At 44.9% G+C, this 21,599-nt stretch overlaps 1 protein-coding gene across 3 annotated transcripts in view; it reads left to right on the top strand.

Annotated features, from left to right (window-relative positions):
* The window catches only part of PTPN3 (protein tyrosine phosphatase non-receptor type 3), a 1,027,556-nt gene that overhangs the window by 987,054 nt on the left and 18,903 nt on the right, over positions 1–21,599 (top strand). For all 3 annotated transcript variants that reach the window (XM_063922728.1, XM_063922729.1, XM_063922727.1), the window contains one exon: positions 7,741–7,876. In XM_063922728.1, coding sequence (XP_063778798.1) covers positions 7,741–7,876 — 136 coding nt within the window. The remainder of the gene's footprint in view (positions 1–7,740; positions 7,877–21,599) is intronic.

Here is a 21,599-nt window from a genome sequence, read left to right as displayed (position 1 = left end):
AGTGTCCCCCAGTGGATGAAGGAGAAAACAGTATTTCTCTAACGTCCTAGTGGATGCTGGGGACTCCTTAAGGACCATGGGGAATAGACGGGCTCCGCAGGAGACAGGGCACTTTAAGAAAGAATTAGGAATACTGGTGTGCACTGGCTCCTCCCTCTATGTCCCTCCTCCAGACCTCAGTTAGAATCTGTGCCCGGACGAGCTGGGTGCACTTTAGTGAGCTCTCCTGAGCTTGCTAATAAGAAAGTATTTTGTTAGGATTTTTTTATTTTCAGAGAGATCTGCTGGCAACAGACTCTCTGCTACGGGGGACTGAGGGGAGAGAAGCAGCCCTACTCACTGTGGATAGGTCATGCTTCTTAGGCTACTGGACACCATTAGCTCCAGAGGGATCGAACACAGGTCGTCCGATCCCGGAGGCCGCGCCGCCGTCCCCCTCGCAAAGCCAGAAGCCGGCGTGAGAAGCAAGAAGACTTCGAAAGCGGCGGCAGAAGACTCCAGTCTTCATATGAGGTAGCGCACAGCACTGCAGCTGTGCGCCATTGCTCCCACATTAAACCCGCACACTCCGGTCACTGTAAGGTGCAGGGCGCAGGGGGGGGCGCCCTGGGCAGCAATTAAGTACCTCTTGGCATAAAAGAGCATATATACAGTTGGGCGGATAGGAAGCAGGAAGGTATCCTGAAGTCCGCTTATACACATTCAGGTACCCTACTAAGGCCGGCAATTGCGTCGGCCTGGATGTGTAGTGCTGTAGCAGCATGGACAGATACTCTGTCTGAGGAACTTGATACCTTGGACAAGGATACTATATTACTGACCCTGGGGCATATAAAAGACGCTGTCCTATATATGAGGGATGCCCAGAGAGACATTTGCCTACTGGGCTCTAGAATAAATGCAATGTCAATTTCTGCCAGAAGCGTCCTGTGGACTCGGCAATGGACAGGTGATGCCGACTCTAAAAAGCACATGGAGGTTTTACCCTATAAGGGTGAGGAATTGTTTGGCGACGGTCTCTCGGACCTAGGCCCTCATTCCGAGTTGTTCGCTCGCAAGCTGCTTTTAGCAGCTTTGCACACGCTAAGCCGCCGCCTACTGGGAGTGAATCTTAGCTTATCAAAATTGCGAACGAAAGATTAGCAGAATTGCGAATAGACACTTCTTAGCAGTTTCTGAGTAGCTCCACACTTACTCGGCATCTGCGATCAGTTCAGGGCTTGTCGTTCCTGGTTTGACGTCACAAACACACCCAGCGTTCGCCCAGACACTCCTCCGTTTCTCCAGCCACTCCCGCGTTTTTCCCAGAAACGGTAGCGTTTTTTCGCACACACCCATAAAACGGCCAGTTTCCGCCCAGAAACACCCACTTCCTGTCGATCACATTACGATCACCAGAACGAAGAAAAAACCTTGTAATGCCGTGAGTAAAATACCTAACTGCAGAGCAAATTTACATTGCGCATGCGCATTAGCGACTAATCGCTCCGTTGCGAGAAAAAAATACAGAGCGAACAACTCGGAATGACCACCCTAGTTTCCACAGCTAAGGCTGGGAAGTCAACTTTTTTGCCATATATTCCCTCACAACCTAAGAAAGCACCGTATTACCAAATGCAGTCCTTTCGATCACAAAGAGGCAAGAAAGTCCGAGGTGCGTCTTTTCTTGCCAGAGGCAGGGGTAGAGGAAAGAAGCTGCACAATACAGCTAGTTCCCAGGAACAGAAGTCCTCCCCGGCTTCCACTAAATCCACCGCATGACGCTGGGGCTCCACAGGTGGAGCCAGGAGCGGTGGGGGCGCGTCTCCGAAATTTCAGCCACCAGTGGGTTCGCTCAGGGGTGGATCCCCTGGCTATACAGATTGTGTCTCAGGGATACAAGCTGGAATTCGAAGTGATGCCCCCTCACCGTTACCTCAAATCGGCCCTGCCAGCTTCCCCCATAGAAAGGGAAGTAGTGTTAGCGGCATTTCACAAATTATATCTCCAGCAGGTGGTGGTAAAGGTTCCCCTCCCTCAACAGGGAAGGGGTTACTATTCCACAATGTTTGTGGTACCGAAACCGGACGGTTCGGTCAGACCCATATTGAATTTAAAATCCCTGAACATTTACCTGAAAAGGTTCAAGTTCAAGATGGAATCGCTCAGGGCGGTCATTGCAAGCCTGGAAGAGGGAGATTTTATGGTGTCTCTGGACATAAAGGATGCTTACCTGCATGTCCCCATTTATCCACCTCATCAGGAGTACCTCAGATTTGTGGTACAGGACTGTCATTACCAATTCCAGACGTTGCCGTTTGGTCTGTCCACGGCACTGAGAATATTTGCCAAGGTAATGGCAGAAATGATAGTGCTTCTGCGAAAGCAAGGAGTTACAATTATCCCATACTTGGACGATCTCCTCATAAAGGCGAGGTCCAGAGAGCAGTTGCTGATCAGCGTAGCACACTCTCTGGAGGTGTTGCAACAGCACGGCTGGATTCTGAATTTTCCAAAGTCGCAGCTGATTCCTACGACACGTCTGCCGTTCCTGGGCATGATTCTGGACACAGACCAGTAGAAGGTGTTTCTCCCGGTGGAGAAGGCCAAGGAGCTTGTGACTCTGGTCAGAGACCTCTTAAAACCAAAACAGGTGTCGGTGCATCAAGGCACGCGAGTCCTGGGAAAGATGGTGGCGTCATACGAAGCCATTCCCTTCGGCAGGTTCCATGCGAGGACCTTTCAGTGGGATCTGTTGGACAAGTGGTCCGGTTCGCATCTTCAGATGCATCGGCTGATCACCCTATCCCCCAGGGCCAGGGTGTCTCTTCTGTGGTGGCTGCAGAGTGCTCACCTTCTCGAGGGCCGCAGGTTCGGCATACAGGACTGGGTCCTGGTGACCACGGATGCAAGCCTCCGAGCGTGGGGGGCAGTCACTCAGGGAAGAAATTTCCAGGGGCTGTGGTCAAGTCAGGAGACTTGTCTGCACATCAATATCCTGGAACTAAGGGCTGATGCTCTGTTGTTTTTGTTCATACTGTTAACTGGGTAAGTTTATCACGAGTTATACGGTGTTATTGGTGTGGCTGGTATGAGTCTTACCCTGGATTCCAAAATCCTTTCCTTGTACTGTCAGCTCTTCCGGGCACAGTTTCCTTAACTGAGGTCTGGAGGAGGGACATAGAGGGAGGAGCCAGTGCACACCAGTATTCCTAATTCTTTCTTAAAGTGCCCTGTCTCCTGCGGAGCCCGTCTATTCCCCATGGTCCTTACGGAGTCCCCAGCATCCACTACGGACTACGAGAAATAAATTTACCGGTAAGTAAAATCTTATTTTTGGTACTTACCGATAAATCCCTTTCTCCGATTCCACAGGGGACACTGGGTGGGCATCCAGTGCTGTTCCTTCCTGCCATGGTTGTTTGTCATTACATGTTTTTGACTGTGTTCCTTTTTTCTTTTTACTAGTTACTATTAAGAATGCCAAATTGATTTCTCACAAATATTTAAAATGCCCGCTCTAATATATATTGTAAATGCTTGCATCTCTTATTGCCATATCCCATGAATGTGTGCTATACATCGCAAAACACTGCATCCCATAAGAGAAAACAATACACCCACACATTATCTGAGTTCCAAAGCTCATTGATGTATATATTTGTTATTTAAAAGGATATGGATTCAATATATATTACAAAGTACAGTATAACTATAGTTACATGGTTACACTCACACAGTAAGCAGTTAGAACATACTATTATTATTATTATTATTATTACATTTTATTTATAAGGCACCACATGTGTTTTGCAGCGCCGTACAAAGGACAGTACAGGGAGACAAAACATAGCATTACAGTAAATAAATAACAGAAATAGAGTATGGGTAACAAAGCACCACACGTTCTCAAGACATAATACAGCTAAGATGTAAGTATTGAGGGAGTGATCATCGTACTACTAGAGGCTGGTGGCCATAGATGGAGATGAGCCTTTACTAGCAGGACAAAGATGGTCGTTGAGTAGGGGAGAGCTGCGAGTGAAATGTGTCGAGACGAGGGCTTAGATAACAAGAGGAAAGAGGGCCCTGCTCTGAAGAGCTAACAATTTAGTGCGGAGGGGCGACAGACAGATGACAAGAGGTGGAGGCTAGTGGGAGGTAGCCTGATGGCAGTATGCAAGCAAAGCTGAGATGTTCACGGCATGAGGCAGGGGGGTGGAGGCGCGGCTTCAGCACTAGGTTATGCATCGGGAGGGTATGCTATGATGAATAGGTGGGTTTTTAGTGCCCGTTTGAAGCTTTGCAAGGTCGTGGAGAGTCTAATGGAGCGGGGGAGTGGTTTCCACTGAAGGGGTGCAGCAAGGGCAAAATCCTGAACTCATGCATGGGAAGCAGTGACCAGGGCGGTGGAGAGGCGACGGTCATTAGTCGACCGTAGGGGGCGGGAGGGAGTATAAAGGGAAAGGAGGTTGGAGATGTAAGGAGCAGTGGAATTAGAGATGGCCTTGTATGTGAGGGTGAGGAGTTTGAAGAGGATTCTGTAGGGGAATGGGAACCAGTGTAGATTTTGTCGAAGGGGAGTGGCAGATGTGGTGTGGCGGGAGAGGAAGATAAGCCTAGCTGAGGAGTTCAGGACAGATTGGAGGGGAGCAAGATGGGAGCAAGCGAGGCCAGTGAGGAGGACATTGCAGTAGTCAAGTCGTGAGATGACCAGTGAGTGGATGATGAGTTTAGTTGCACTCTGGGAGAGATATGGCCTGATACGAGCAATGTTGCGTAGCTGGAAACGACAGGATTGTGCCAGAGCTTGGATGTGGGGTGCAAAGGAGAGGGAGGAGTCAAGATTGACGCCCAAGCAGCGGAGTTGGGGATCGGGGGAGATGGTGTTGTTGTCAACAATGATGGAGATATTGGTCGGGGGTGTTGCTCTGGATGGGGGGAAGATGATGAGTTCAGTTTTGTCCATGTTGAGCTTTAGAGAGCGTTCAGATATCCAGGAGGAGATTGCGGAGAGGCAGCTGGAAACCTGAGAGAGGACAGAGGGGGACAGATCAGGAGATGAGAGGTAGAGTTGTGTGTCATCCGCATAGAGGTGGTATTGAAGGCCAAATGAGTTAATGAGTGCACCCAGGGAAGAGGTATACAGGGAGAACTGAAGGGGTCCAAGGACAGAACCCTGAGGGACACCAACAGGAAGGATGGAAGGGTGTGAGGTGGTGCTGGAGGCAGACACAGAGAAGGAGCGGTTAGTGAGGTAAGAAGAAAACCAGTCAAGGACAGTGCTAGAGGAGCCAACGTTTTGGAGTGTGCGGAGGAGGAGAGAGGATTTGGCCGAAAGCAGGTCATTGGTGACTTTCACCAGGGTAGTCTCAGTTGAGTGGAGTGGGCGAAAGCCAGATTGTAGTGGATCGAGGGTGGAGTTGTCAGAGAGATAGCTTGTGAGACGGCTGTAGACTAGTCGTTCAAGTAATTTGGAGGCGAAAGGGAGAAGAGAGATGGGGCGGTAGTTAGTGGGTGATGAGGGGTCGAGGTTAGGCTTTTTGAGAATAGGAGAGACCAGAGCATGTTTGAATGGTGAGGGGAAGATGCCGGTGGAGAGGGACAGGTTAAAGAGGTGAGCAAGGTGGGAGCAGGCAGTGAGGGAGAGGGAGCGGAGAAGACGGGAGGGAAGGGGGGGCAGGTGGAGGGGGGGGATAAGATGAGGGAGTGGACTTTTCTGAAGTGGGATAGAAGGAGGACAGGGTGGGATAGATGGAGGCGAGGGATAAAGGGGACAGGGGGGTAGCAGAGGGGTGACGGCGGGAGATGTCGTGTTGGATGTCCTCAATTTTGGAGATGAAGAAGGAGGCAAAGTCAGTGGCAGTGAGGGAGGATGGGAGGGGAGGAGGAGGGGGGCGAAGGAGAGTGTTGAAAGTTTCAAAGAGACAGCGTGGACAGGAGGACTGAGAAGAGATGAGTGCTTGGAAAAAGGATTGGTTGGCGAGGGAAAGAGCAGAGCTGTAGGAGGAGAGAATAAACTTGAAATGGAGGAAGTCCGGCAGAGAGTGAGATTTCCTCCAGGAGCGTTCAGCGGAGCGTGAGCATTTTTGTAAGAAACGTGTTAGTTTGGTGTGCCAGGGTTGGGGTTTGGAGCGGCGGAGGGGGACAGAGGAGAGGGGGGCCACAGAGTCGAGAGCAGCGGTTAGGGAAGAGTTATAGAAGGAGGCTGCCTGGTTGGGACAAGTTATAGTGGAAAGAGGAGATAGGAAAGTTTCGAGGGAGGACATGAAAGTGGGGTTGAGAGACCCGAGATTGCGTCTGGTGGTGGTGGGTTTGGGCGTGGAGAGGAGGAAGGAGGATGAGAGGGTGTATTACATACACTGTATTACATACAGTTATATATAGTTACAGTTAAATGCCAGCGATAAAATTACCATTCCCTCCAATGTACCTTATGTCTCCCTCTCTCTGTAAATAAATACAGGAACTGAACTGGCAGCAAGTCCATCATCCTCTGAGACCAAAAAGTCACTGAGCTCCTTTGTGATCAATGTTTTATTTACTTTCTGGTGGAGGCGTTCATGATGAGTCACTATTCTCTTTGTATATGCTGATCAGGTTCAGCCTTGAAGACGTCCAAAGGGCTGGCCTGAGTTTCCTGTCCACTGTATCATCCATTGTTCTAACAAAAGAAATTTTAGCTTTTATACATGTAATCATAACTATTCGCTGCAATGTCCCACAACTTTACTACAAGCATCAAATGAATCTACACATCAATCTGGTTGCTTCAATAGTAAACATGACCGGTCTATTTGGTTCCGTTCAAATAATACACATTCGTGACATTAATTCAATATATATAATTTTAAATCATCATGATGTCTGGTGCTTGATATCACTATAATCATGTACTGTATGAAATAGGTGTCGAATCCATCTCTGTGGCATGTTCGTGTAAATGCGTGTGTTACCATATATTGCTGTGCTCGCTGCGCGTATTTGCAAGTATAGCGCGTATGTGTGTAGTTTGTATGTTCTCTTTATGTAATATTTTTTACTTCGACACTATCCTTATAGTTTTTCACAAGTTTCTTGTAAAATGTTATGGTGTGTACTTGTTTAACCTCCTCCTTTTATCCAGCTCTCCTTGGGCACAGTTTTCTTAGATTGGCTTTAAGGGGGAACATAGAAGGGGAGGAGCTAGTCACACTTCTAGAAATTTAAAGTGCCAGCTCCTGGTTGCATCCTCTTATATCCCTGCTGTAAAGAGCACTCCAGTGTCCCCTTGGGAACCGGAGAAAGGGATTTATCTGTAAGTACCAAAATCCTGTTTTCCCACGAAAATGCATCTTAGTCGCAAAGTATTCCAATAGAACACACGAGCACTGTATTTGCATACAAAATGCTATGCTACACTGTGTCCCTGAAAAACACTGTAACGTGGCATTTCAGATGTAAATACAGTCACAATTACACACAGAATATAGACAAGCTGCTTGTGTGTCCTGTGCATTACTTTGCGACTAAGATGCATTTTGCGGAAAAAATGCAAAAAAGATGCTCAACGCTACAGAGTCCCGCTCTGGCATGGTGCGAGTTGAGGGGCTTTTTTAGCATGACTATAGCAAGGATGTAAGAGGACACATCTGTATTTTGAAAATGGCATCACAGCCACCTGGTGGAGTGGATGGGAAGGGAGGGGGGGGGGTGAGGAGGTACTGGGTCACGAATCTGGCTGTAAATTGCCAATAAATTAATATTCCCTAATTATTACAGTGCTGGAATAGGTCGTACTGGTGTCCTGATAACCATGGAAACAGCAATATGTCTGATTGAACAAAACAAACCCGTTTATCCTTTGGATATTGTGAGGCAAATGCGAGACCAGCGGGCTATGATGGTTCAGACATCTGTAAGTAAGAAGAATATATGATTGTTGCATTCAGATGGGTCTATTATTTACATTGTATGCAAAGAATTTTGCAGTATCTGACTTCAAGTTTGTGAAACTGTATTAATAAGATGTAATTTATAAAGAACGTCACAAACATACGAAAAGGTAATTTTCAATAATGTACTAACATATACTTTGATTTGTATCTGTATGTACAGTAACTGTTGATCAAAATGATCACATAATTATATGTGAATCAATGTTTTGTTGGGGATTTTTCTGTTGGGGGGTATGTTTTTTGTACTAAATCCTGTTTGTTTTCTGCTAATCTATAGAGATGCCCAACACTTTAGAATTGGTTTGAAATGACTTCCAATTGCACTGGTTTGATTTCTACGGATATGTGCACATTCACTTTAAAATTTATGTCATAAAATATTTTAGCTTTCTCTTCATTCTCCATGCTAGCATATGCCCAGGGATTAATCCACCCATACTCCAGTGTCAGGACAGGCAAAGAAAACTCCCTGGAATGTTTATTCTTTGCCTCTCATTTGTCTAGAGTGAAGTTCAAAAGAGTTTGTTGTGTTTTTAGATACAGGAGTTTACCTAAAGCTGTGCCCACTTCCAGAAAGAACGGAAGGAGAATATCATACTCCTATTCTGAAGTATTGGTACATATACCTTCCTAGCGGTTTAAACTGGGTATGGGCCAGCTTTCTTTTGGAGGGATGTTTTCTTTGCAGATTGGTTATTTCGATACCCACTGTATGCAAGGAACGTTTTAAGGAGATGCAAGAAATGTCTGGAAAATGCCTATCACCAGGGGAAGATTGCCTATCACAGTAACAATTTGGAATATTCAGTCTTCAGGGGGTATGCAGCACTTACCTGAGCTATATACACACTCGTTGTCAGTGAATATATAGCTCAAATACCATATTGGCACACTGGAACATCACTACAGGCAAGGAGATAAAACAATCCCAGGAGATAAGGGTAGACCCCAGAGAGCCAGGGAGATAGCTTGTGTATACAGATGTGTCCACATACACTATTGCCACAGTCACTCCAAACAGCTCTTCCTGGCTCACCAGGTCCCATACAATTCTGCTTACACCGAGCAACTCTTGCCTCTTGTCTTTGTCACATTGATGCAATAAAACCACTTCACCAAACTGCACTTATTAATTCAATATGCAATATCTGTGTGCGAGTGAGTCAGAATCTGCAAAGTGCAGCATTACCTTTTGCATCAGGTACTGTATCATCCAAATCCAGAATTTCTAAAACTCACAGCCTACTTACTAAGCAAATGCAAGGGATTTTCAGTAAAAAAAAAATATTTCCACTTTGCTAAGGGCCCGGAAACATTATACTTCCAAAACATATCATGGAGTTAGAGGCAATTTTATAAAATAGTGCACCATGAGTAGTGGTGTCAAACATTCCTTCTGTAAAGATTATTTGAGATTTCCTCCAGGAATGATTTGACAGTCAATACCTTTAAAATTAAAATTTCATCCCATGAGGTATTGTTTCATAAGCTAGCCTTGAATTAATATGTATTAAGATATATTAAAATAACAAAGATTATAAGGCCTTTCTTCTGTCAACTTTTGCCTTTCTGGAGCTTAATGTGTTTTTTTTTTTAATCAATTCTTATACTGTAACTGTTCCCTTTGAGTCTTTATATGAGGTACTGTTAAGATCCCTTATTCTTTTTGCCTCTTGCCACCATTATCTCGGCTTGCAGAGTACAGTGTCCTTAGCTAAAGCCAAGACATCCTTCAGAAATTATGGGGCCCAGAACACATAATGCAGACGTGAACACCACCTCTAATCACCACCTTGCCCCCAGGCACCAATATGGTGGATGTAGAGCTGTTGCATTGAGCCCTGGTACCCAGAACAAGCTCATACTGTGATGCACCTTCACAGTACTGACACGCACCATATGCTCATCAGATCTTCCCACATACCTCCATATCTCTCCATATATCATCAGGCTTCCCACATTCTCCATAAATTCATCTCAGACCTCCACATATGTAGTCAGACCTGCCCATATGATGTATTATTAGTATTAGTAGTAGTAGTAGTATTAATAACCTTTATATGGACTCGCACATGATCTGTAGCACCCAATTAGAAAGTACATAAACAAGCAAAACAAGATATAAGTGACTTACAATTAAAGACAATATAGGACAAGTACAGGGTATATTAACGTAGCTGCATCAGCAGAAAACACTGAAATAAATATCAGGGTAGCAGAAAGGACAGACAAGGGTGACACAGATGGGGTAGACAGCGAGTGTGAGACAGAGGATTTAGGATGAGAGTTTGCTAGGTTTGGCAAAGAAGTTGGTCTTGAGAGCCTGTTTGAAGTTTTGTAGAGAGTTGGAAAGTCTGAGGAGGAGAGGTTGAGAATTCCAGAGAAAGGATGCAGCACATGCAGAATCTTGGAGGTAAGAGGGGAGGAAGTAATCAGTAGGCAGGGAGGCGGCGTGCATTAGCAGTGCTAAGAGGAATGATGGGGGTGTAAAGGGAGATAAGGTCAGAGATGGAAATGAGAGAGGAGTGGATGAGGGCTTTGAGAGTGTGAGAAGCTTGAATTGTATTTTGAAGGAAAAGTGAAGGGCTTGTAAGAGAGCAGATGGACGTAGTACCTTTTGGTGAGGAAGATGAGCCAGGAAGCAGCATTTAGGATAAATTGGAGTGGAGAGGTGTTTATCAGGGATGCCAGATAGGAGATAAGTCCAGTAGTCCAGTCTGGAGATGACCAGTGAGTGGATTAGGGTCTTAGTTGTATCCTGGGTGAGAAAGAGTCAGATTTGTGAGAGGTACTGAATATGTGGTTAGAAGGAGAGGGAGGGGTCATGGCTTTTTCCAAGACAGGGCACTTGGGGCTAGAGGAGATACAGTAGTAGTCCCATCAATAGATAATTAAATTGTGGGAGGGGAGGTTGTGCGGGAAGGTGGGAAGATAATCAGTTCAGTCTTAGGCATGTTAAGTTTAAGAAAACACTGTAAGAAGAGATAGCAGAGATACAAGTGGGGAGAGGTCAGGGGTGGTAAAGGTAGATTTGAGTTTCATCAGCATAGAGATGATATTGTAAGTCAAAAGAGCTAATGAGCTCATCCAAAGAGAACGTATAGAAAGAGAAAAGGAGAGGAACAGAACCTTAAGGGACACCTACAGTTGTTAATAATAATAATAATAATAATCATTTTATTTATATAGCACTCTTTCTCCAATAGGACTCAAGGCGCTTAAGAGATAGAATGAACATAATAAACAGTAATACAGAAACAATGAAGTACAGAAAAGCTTTTCATAAAATACAGAGAGCATGAAGATACTAAAGGAAGATTAGGGAAGTGCCTGAGTAAACTGGGATGTCTTGAGTCTGTTTTTGAAGGATTCTAGAATGGGGGCCTCTCAAACTGCGGGGAAGTGAGTTCCATAGAGTCAGAGCCGCATGGTTAAAGGCTCGACCCCCAGATGAATTACTGGAGATTCTAAGCCCTTCATCTACAGATCGCATTGATCGAGTGGGACAATATCTAATCAGAAGCTGCTTCAGCTACCTTGGGCCCTGGTCATTTAGGGCTTTGAAACTCAGTAAGCCAATCTTGAAGATGATTCGCTATCTTACATGCAACCAGTGAAGGGAGTAGAGAATGGGTGTTATGTGGCTAGAACGGGGCTGGTTGGTTAACGGACTGGCAGCTGTGTTTTGTAGAAGGCATTGCAGTTGTCTAATTGAGATTATACAAATGCATGGATGACTTTTGGCAGCTCTGCAGATGGAATTATGTGTTTGATTCTGGCTGTGTTCCTCAGATGAAAACATGAGCACTTGATTTTGGCTGATATCTGATTTTTAAGTGTCAAACCACCATCCAAGATAACGCCAAGATACCGCACATGATCAGTGTTTTGTAATTCTGTACCCCCAAGTGTACGTCCAGTTGTGTATCATCTGTATAGCAGTGGTAGGCCAGGCCATGGTGCCTGATTATTACACCCTGATTATTACACCCAGGTCATTTAACATACACACCAGGGCTGTTTCAGTTCTATGTCTTCAACTGAATCCAGATTGGAATGGATCATAAATATCATGGGTTGTCAGGCGGGTTTCCAGTTGATTTGCAACCACTTTCTCAATACCCTTTCCTAGAAATGAAGGTTTGATACCGGCCTGTAGTTGGTAATGCTGTCGAAGGTCTAAATTAGGATTTTTAAGAAGAGATCTAACAATTATTTCCTTTCGAGGTTTTGTCTACAAAGAGCATTGAACATTTTTTTGCAAAGACAGGGCAACATTATGGCCCTCATTCCAAGTTGATTGCTCGCTAGCTGCTTTTAGCAGCAGTGCAAACGCTAAGCCGCCACCCTCTGGGAGAGTATCTTAGCTTAGCAGAAGTGCGAACGAAAGGTTAGCAAAACAGTGCTGAAATTTTTTCATGCAGTTTCAGAGTGGCTGCAGACCTACTCCTTCCTTGCGATTACTTCAGTCTGTTTGGTTCCTGCTTTGATGTCACAAACACCCCTCGTTCGGCCAGCCACTCCCCATTTCCCCAGGCACGCCTGCGTTTTCACCTGACACGCCTGCGTTTTTTAGCACACTCCCGGAAAACGGTCAGTTACCACCCAGAAACTCCCACTTCCTGTCAATCACTCACCGATCAACAGAGCGACGGAAATGAGTCGCTAGACCTTGTGTAAAACTACATACTTTTGTGTGAAAGTACGTCGCACATGCGCACTACGACCCGTACGCATGCGCAGTTTTGCCGTTTTTATACCTGATCGCTGCGCTGCGAAAATCCACGTCCAGCGATGCATCTCCCGCAGAAAGGCCTTGTTCCTGGAAAGCCGGGACTATACTTTCTTCGTTAAGGTGAAATTTAGACACCACCTTGGGAAGATACCCAGATTTACTGTAATTCTGAGAACCGCTCTATCTGGATAAAAGATCCGAAATGGAGGATGACATAACAATGCCCCTAAATCTGATACTCTTCTAGTTGACGCCATGGCCAGTAGAAAGAGAAGTTTAGCTGTCAACCATTTAAGATTCACTTTATTAAGTGGTACAAATGGGGCAACTTGAAGGGCCTTTAGGACTAAACTTAAGTCCCAAGGCACTGTAGGAGGACAAAAAGGAGGTTGAATGTGCAGCATTCCTTGAAAAAAGTATGCACATCCTGTAAGTTGGCAATTTTCTTTTGGAACCATACAATCAATGCTGACACTTGCACTCTCAAGGAAGCCATGTTCAAACCTCTATCCATTCCTGCCTGAAGGAGTGCTAAGACCCTGGAAACTCTGAAAGACCTACGGTCTGTTTTCCGTTCACTGCACCAATGAATATAGGTTTGCCATATTCAGTGATAAATTCGAGCTGAGGAAGGTTTCCTTGCTCTGAGCATTGTTTGAATTACCTGTTGTGAGAATCGTCTTGACTTCAGGATAAAGGTCTCAAGAGCCACGCCGTCGAAGACAGTCCATCCAGATGTCTGTGATAACAAGGACCCTGCGTCGGTAGATCTGGACGTTAAGGGAACAGGAATGGGGCATCCATCGACATTCTCTGCAGATCTGTGTACCAATGTCTTCTGGGCCAAGCCAGAGCTTTTAGTATCACGGCACCCTTTCCTTGCTTTACAGTTGCAAGAAAAAGTTTGTGAACCCTTTGGAATTTTCTGGATTTGTGAATAAATTCGTCATAAAATGTGTTCTGATCTTCATCTAAGTCACAACAGTAGACAAACACAGTCTGCTGAAACTAATCCCACACAAACAATTATATGTTCTCATGAACACACCATGTAAACATTCACAGTGCAGGGTGGACAAAGTATGTAAACCCTTGGATTTAATAACTGGTTGACCCTCCTTTGACAGCAATAACCTAGACCAAATGTTTCCTATAGTTGCATATCAGACCTGCACAACGGTCAGGGGGAATTTTGGACCATTCCTCTTTAAAAAAAACTGTTTCAGTTCAGCAATATTCTTGGGTTGTCTGGTGTGAATCGCTCTCTTTAGGTCATGCCACAACATCTCAATCGGGTTAAGGTCAGGACTCTGACTTTGCCACTCCAGAACGTGTATTTTCTTCTGTTGAAGCCATTCTGTTGTTGATCTACTTCTGTGCTTTGGGTTGTTGTCCTGTTGCATCACCCATCTTTTGTTGAGCTTCAATTGGTGGGCAGATGGCCTTAAGTTCTCCTGCAAAATGTCTTGATAAACTTTGGAATTTATTTTTCTGTCGATGATAGCAATCTGTCCAGGCCCTGAGGCAGCAAAGCAGCCCCAAACCATGATGCCACCTCCACCATACTTCACAGTTGATCAACCCCACAGTGAAGCGGTCACAGGAGATCCATCTACCGCTGAGTGCCCGCTGACTGCAGAGGCGGACACCACGGCTGTCATCGCTACCCCTCCAGTGATAGAAATTCCGGTCCGGTTCAAGTTTTATTTGTGAACTTTTATCCATTGTGTTACGTGTTTGTGGATCCAGTTTTTATTCGAGTGGATGTATTAAAAGAATCTTTTTTGAAGAATCTGGAGTGAAAAGATACCTTTATGTGTACGCAGGCAAGGAATCCAATGTAAGTCATTTTGTCTGACGGGGGAACAGTGGATATGTGATCTAGAATTAAAAGATACCTTTACATGCATGCGGTGTCAGGTCTCGGATTTTGTCTGTCCCCGGAGGGGGCACTAGTGGGTCAGTGTTGGTGCAATGTACAAAGCGTGGAGGCAATATGAAAGTCCTGCGCATATGCTCTGATGTTTATTAGCACAGAGGTAACAAAGCAGATGGTATAATAATAAATAATAACTGAAGACCGGCAATGTAGCAAATAATGATTGATAACTGAAACCAAAAGTAACTGAAAGTCTCTTGCAGCAAAATATGAAATAACTTAATTGGCTAAATGCAGATGAATAAACAAAACTCCGGTAATACTTGAAAGCACAGTCTCTGTATAATATGAAATGAATGGATAACTGAATGCAGACAACAGAAAAGTCTCTTGCAGAAAACAACTTGAAATGGAATGCAGGTGGAATAAACAAATCTCCAATAGTACTTGAAAGCAGTATAACTCAGGATGAAATAACTTTGGGAAAACAGAACTCTGATAAATGTACAGTCTCTGTGAAGCACAAGTCCAGATAGCCTAACGGCTTAAGCAGGAGACAGTCTCTAAGCAAATGGATGTTAACTGCTAAGATGCACAGATGGTGACTGATAATGAGTGCACAGGAAGATAATAACACCTGTGGAGAGTCTTACTGCTGGTGGATTGTGGCTGAAGTCCGGAGTGACAGGAGAGCTGTGGAAATGGAAACTGGAACAATGTAGATAACCACGGGGAACGCTGGAAACAGGAACAAACTGGAACGATGAAGATAACCACGGGGAACGCTGGAAACAGGAACAAACTGGAACGATGAAGATAACCACGGGGAACGCTGGAAACAGGAACGTAGGAACCAGAAGAACAAGGCACATGGTATGTGACTCGTTGTCCAAGGCAATGTGAATGAGCTAGGAACTGGAGTTTATACACCTTGCTCTGTGATGATAGGATGAATCTCTGTGAGAACACACCCTCCAGGATTGGGTGCCCAGATCAGCTGAGAGTTAACTGGAGCTGGTGATTAACCGGGAGAATAATTCTGTAGATAGTTAATGCAATGCACTGCTGGTTGCTGGCTGGGATCAGTAGTGCACCGGGAGTTAATGCTGTTTAACTAGAAGCACTGTGTACTCCAGGCTGCTGGCTGAAACCAGTGATTACCAAAAGATAGAACTGGTTAGGTGGAGCACAGTGAGCTGTGGGCTGCAGGAGACTGAAGACTGGAACAGAACTGGAACTGCTGGGACCTGTAGTTCCACAAGTCCAATTCACAGGGGATACTCTGAGGACAGAGTACTGAAGCCAGGAGACGCCTGTTCACTGGAAGTGATGCGATGGCGAATGTAGATTCCTGACATGCGGGAACAAATTAAATTGTTAGTTGGGATTCCATTTGATATGTGCCTGTGAAGTGAATGCAGTTAAGAAGGAATTTATGTATGAGCAGTATACAAGAGACGGGGTAACTGCAATCAAGCCAGCATAGAATATAAGCGGACTTTTCTTTGCTATATATTATTACTATTGGTGTTATCCAAACTGGTCTTTGGCGCAGGTGCTTTATAATTTTTGTTTACTCTAGGATTCTTCTTCACCTCATTGAGCATTCTGCGCTGTGCTCTTGCAGTCATCTTTACAGGACGCCCACTCCTAGGGAGAGTAGCAACAGTGCTGGACTTTCTCCATATATAGACAATTTATCTTACCGTGGACTGATGAACATCACGGCTTTTAGAGATACTTTTGTAACCATTTCCAGCTTTATGCAAGTCATGCGATACATGGTTCACATCAGGCAATGCTTCTTGAGAATTGCAAACTCAGAACTGGCGTGTGTTTTTTACAGGGCAGAGCAGCTTTAACCAACACCTCCAATCTCGTCTCATTGATTGGACTCCAGGTTGGTTGACTCCTGACTCAAATTAGCTCTTGGAGAAGTCATTAGCCTATGGGTTTACATACTTTTTCCACCCTGCACTGTGAATGTTTACATGGTGTGTTCAATAAAAACATGAGAACATATAATTGTTTGTGTGGTATTAGTTTCAGCAGACTGTGTTTGTCTATTGTTGTGACTTAGATGAAGATCAGAACACATTTTATGACCAATTTATGCACAAATCCAGAAAATTTCAATGGGTTCACATACTTTTTCTTGCAACTGTTTCTTTCTCCCCACCCCGGGTAATAAGGTGATTGGAGGAAACATATAGGCCAGATGAAAGTCCCATCTCACTGACAGGGCATCCACAAAGATCGCTCTGGGATCCTTTATTCTTGACCTGTATGCAAGAACTTTGTTGTTCTGATGGGACGCCATGAGATCTCTCTCTGGCAACCCCCACTTGTCGACTAGAGTCTGGAAGACCTTCAGGTGTAGAGCCCATTCACTTGCCTGAATGACGTGTCGACTGAGAAAATTTGCTCCCCAGTTTAAGACTCCCAAAACAAAAACTGCGGACAAGGCTGGATGATGAAGGACTGCTCACTTTGGTTTGTGACTTACCTCCTTCATAGCTTTTTGGCTGTGAGTTCCTCCCTGATAGTTGAGGTATGCTACTACCGTCGCATTGTCTCAGCGGATCTGAACTGGTTTTTCCAGAAGGATGTCCTTTGCCTGAATCAGTGCCATGTATATGGCCTGAAGTTCCAAAATATTTATTGACAGGCAACCTTCCTTGGTCCATTGCCCCTGGAAACAAAACCTTCCTGACACTGCTCCCCAGCCCTGGAGACTGGCATCTGTTGTTAGAATTTCACAATGTGATATCCAAAAGGGTCTCCCTTTGTCCAGATGGGATGTCTGTAGCCACCAGGCTAACGATATCCTTACTTCCACCGTAAGGACCATAGTCTGCATTTTTATCATCTGATGAAACCAATTCCATTTGGCAAGAATCAGATACTGCAGAGGCCTTGAGTGGAACTGAGCATACTTCACCATGTCGAATGTTGACACCATCAATCCCATCACAGGCATTGCTACGTGAATGGATACCCTTTGACTGTGTAGCAGCTCCTGAATCCTTGACTGAACTCTGGCTATCTTGTTTATAGGTAAAAATACTTTTTGAAGGCTTGAATCCAGTACATCCCCCAAGTGAGTCATCCGCTGTGACAGAACAGAGACGATTTTGCCCAATTTATGAGCCACCCGTGCTTCTGCAGACACGTTTTTGTCTGTTGCAGATGACACAGGAGCAATTCCTGAGACTGTGCCAGGATTAAAAGGTTTGGAAAAATTCTTATCCCCTGCTGGCGGAGATAAGCTGCCATTACCACCGTAATTTTGGTAAATACTCTGGGGGCTCTGGCTAACCCAAAAGGTAGGGCCTGGAACAGAAAATGCTGTTGGAGGATAGCGAGCCTGAGATAGCACTGATGGGACAGTGCTATAGGAACATGTAGGTAAGCATCCTGTATATCCAGGGATACCATATAATCACCTGGCTCTATGGCCAAAATTATAGAACGTAAAGTCTCCATATGAATCCGAGGTATCCAAATATACTTGTTCAACACTTTGAGATTGAGTATGGGCCGGAATGACCCATTTGGCTTCTGAACTAGAAACAGTTTGGAGTAAAAATCCTGTCCTTGTTGTGCAGGAGGAACTGGAATGATTACCCCTGACTGAAGCAATTTCTGAACTGCCTCTTGCAAAGACCTGGCCTTTGTCTCTACCCGAGACGGGCTGGTACAAAAAAAACTTTGAGGAGGGTGTTTCTTGAAGGCAAATGCATAACCGAGAGATACCGTTTCCTGCACCCAGGCATCTGTTGTAGACTGCTTCCAGATCTGAGCAAACTGAATAAGTCAGCCCCCACCCTGGAATCCCTCAGGTGGAGGCCCACACCATCAGGCTGATGGCTTATCTCCTGTTTTATCAACCGGTCCTCTGGTAGCCCAATGCATTTTAGTCTTACCAGACTTGTTATATTGGGGCTGTTTGCCATCACTTTTCCCTTTAGCTTATCCTTGAGACCGGAAGGGTCAAAAAGCTGGAACTTTAGATTTGAATATGTATGTGGAAGGAAACTTTACTTTATTGGAGTCTGCTTCTGACTCCAAAATATCTGTCAATTCTTTACCAAATTGAATATCTCCAGAGAAATGTAAAGATTCCAAAACCTTTTTAGATTCTGAATCAGCTTTCCATGTACGTAGCCAAACTGCTCTGCAAGCGGCTACTATTGAAGCTGATGCTCTGGAGGCAATTGTACCCATATCCGAAGCTGCTTCTTCCAAGAACATTGAACATTGCAGCCTGTTTTGCAGTATATGTGCCATATGGGATTTTTGCTATCTAGATGCCATTGAAAGATCTCCTTCCAATGCATCAGCCCAGGCAGCCACTGATTTTGCCATCCAAGCTGGAGACAGACAGACAGACAGACAGCCAGACAGGGAAAAATTATTTTAAAAAAAACCATAAAACCATCCACTCTCCTATCTGTGACATCATCTAATGATGTTGAAGGCAAAGGTAATGTAGATTTTTGCACTAATCAAATAACATGTGTATCTACTTTGGGGCCCACCTCCCTCTTTAAACATTCCCCAGCTGGAAGAGGATAATTGGAATTCCATTTCCTAGGAATTCTAAACTTCTTACTGGGCGTAGCCCAAGCCTCTTCCATGATTTTCGTCAGCTGTTCTGACCCAGGAAACTTAGTCTTAACTGTTTTGGGACGTTTAAACACAGGTGCCTTGGATTTTAACACAGGCTCTGCTGATTCTTCTAAGGATAGAATGTCTTTCATTGCCTTAGTTAACTCAGCTACAGTATGTCCACTGAGCTGAGGCATACCTCCTCCTTTTCGTATGCAGAACCAGAGCTTAATGAGCCTTCATCCTCTGATGACTCCCCATCTGGAACATGTGTAGACTGTGAAGATGTAGATTTACTTACCACTGGCTTTACAGCCTGTTTCTTTTGAAAGGCTACTGCTAGAAGTTATAAATTGCAGGTGGTAAGCTGCATGTAAGGGTTAATTGTGTAACCTATTCCTGGTACAGATGTTGGAATTATCTGCTCAGCTATGCTGGATAATGGTTGTGCAACCATAGCCCAAGGGGGATCAACTTGCACCTGTATCTGCCTTGTACTATTCAAGAGACCTTGGTGAAAGCTAAAACAATTTGCACACAAACCATCCTGAACCAGATCCTGAGAAGTTAGCCCAGCTTTGCAAGACAAACATGATATGAGTGTTGATTTTGCTGTGAGTGTATCTTCCTCACCTTTGCTGCTCTTAGACTTGATAAATAATCAACACTTACACGGTGTACTACACAATTTGTGACTGTAATAACTTTAAGACTCATTAAAGTGACATACAATCCGACCCTACCCTACTATACACCAGCATTGAGAATTGGAATAGATAGAAAAAACAGACAGAATTATAGTAAAGTCAGCAATCACACTAGCAGTCAGTCACATGTTATACATTAGTATGATAAGCAATATGAGCGCATAATCAACTACAGATACATTTGAAGTATGTAGGAGAAACATATTACTGCATTACTTTATAAAAGTTTTAACCGTATTCAGATGCATAGCGAAAGAAACCACAATATTATCAGACTCATGCATTATGCACTTATCCAACTATTCGTACTCAAAAGGTAGAGAGATAGTGCTGTATAACTCATACTCAGTAGAGTGGAATACAGGGAGACTTACCCCGCTTCTAGGATCGATCAATACGTCTGCAAACGCTGAGTGAATCCAGACGCTATTAGTGTACACCGCCGCTCCGTGAACCTATAGCGAACACAGACGCCCAAGTGAACGCTGATGCACCAGTCACACAACCACCTCTGCTGCGACTGGGTCCCTTTGTACACAGTGTCTCAGACGGAAGCGGGAAAACAGTTCATAGCGGGAAACTCGGAGGAAACTTGTCGGGGAGAGGGGCGACCAGGAGAGCGTCCGACTCCCCACTGCTAGGGATCGCGGCCTCATACTACTCCTGGAGCCTATGATCCCTAAGTGCTGGTGCACCCGAGGTGGCATCCGAGTCAGCGACTGTTTGGTAGTCTCCTCCCAAAGCAGTGCAGCTGTGTCTTTATTCCCCCTCTAAGCGGAACCGGTGCCTTACCTTCTCCCCGTGCTCCGGCCACAGCCTGGTAACGTCTGCTAGTATATCCGACACAGATGCCCGCCGAAACAGCACTGTACTTGTAGGTAAGCGCTGGCGCGGTGGAGAGTTGTTAGAGCGACTCTTTCTAAGGTACGTATAAGATGCTTTTTAGAACGATCACTAAAAAAAATAGACTATAAAAATAAAATAAAAAAGCTTATTGCTGCTAAAAACCAGCAGCCCATTGACCATGGTTCGGCTCCTGCTGCACCAAACAAAAAACTGATTTGTCTGAACCAGGAGGCGGGGATATATGGACGGGCACCGTTGCATGTTGGGAGGCCGAAAAGCTTTGACCAATTGGTGCAAATCTGCTGTCGCTTCATCATATCCCAATGTTATCCTGTGGATAACTTGTGGACGCTGCTGTAGAAAGAAGTTTACAGGCCTGCTCACTTCCCACGACTGCGTCTGTTTGTTTTTTTTAAATGCCAAGGGATTAGAGCCTGAGATGGTGTAACAGTAACTGCAGCATGTGTTGGGCAGAGTGAAAGAATGAAGCTTGAGGTATACGTATACATTGAGCCATCAGTAACAGATTACTTTAAGCACTGCATTTCATGATGAGAGTTAATGGAAGTGGGGGAAAGGCGGAGTCATGAGAGGAGACAGAAATGGAAAGGTCATAGAGGTAAGAGGATAGCCAGGAGAGGGCAGCCTCTTCCAGACCAAGGGAGTGATTTTCAGAAGGAAAGGGTAGTTCACTGTATCAAAAGCTGCAGAGAGAACAAGGAGAGTAAGCAGAGAGTAGTGGCCCTGGGATTTAGCAGAAAGGAGGTAATTGCAGACTTTATTGAGGGCAGTTTTTCAGTGAAGCGAAGGGGATGGAAGTCAGACTGGAAAGGGTCAAGCAATGAGTGGAAGAAAAGAGCTTGTAAGGCAGTTACAGAAAATATGCTCAATGAGTTTGGAGGCAA

This window comes from Pseudophryne corroboree, chromosome 5, assembly GCF_028390025.1.
Source record: "Pseudophryne corroboree isolate aPseCor3 chromosome 5, aPseCor3.hap2, whole genome shotgun sequence".
Lineage (NCBI taxonomy): Eukaryota > Metazoa > Chordata > Amphibia > Anura > Myobatrachidae > Pseudophryne > Pseudophryne corroboree.
This window is presented reverse-complemented; position numbering and strand designations above follow the sequence as displayed.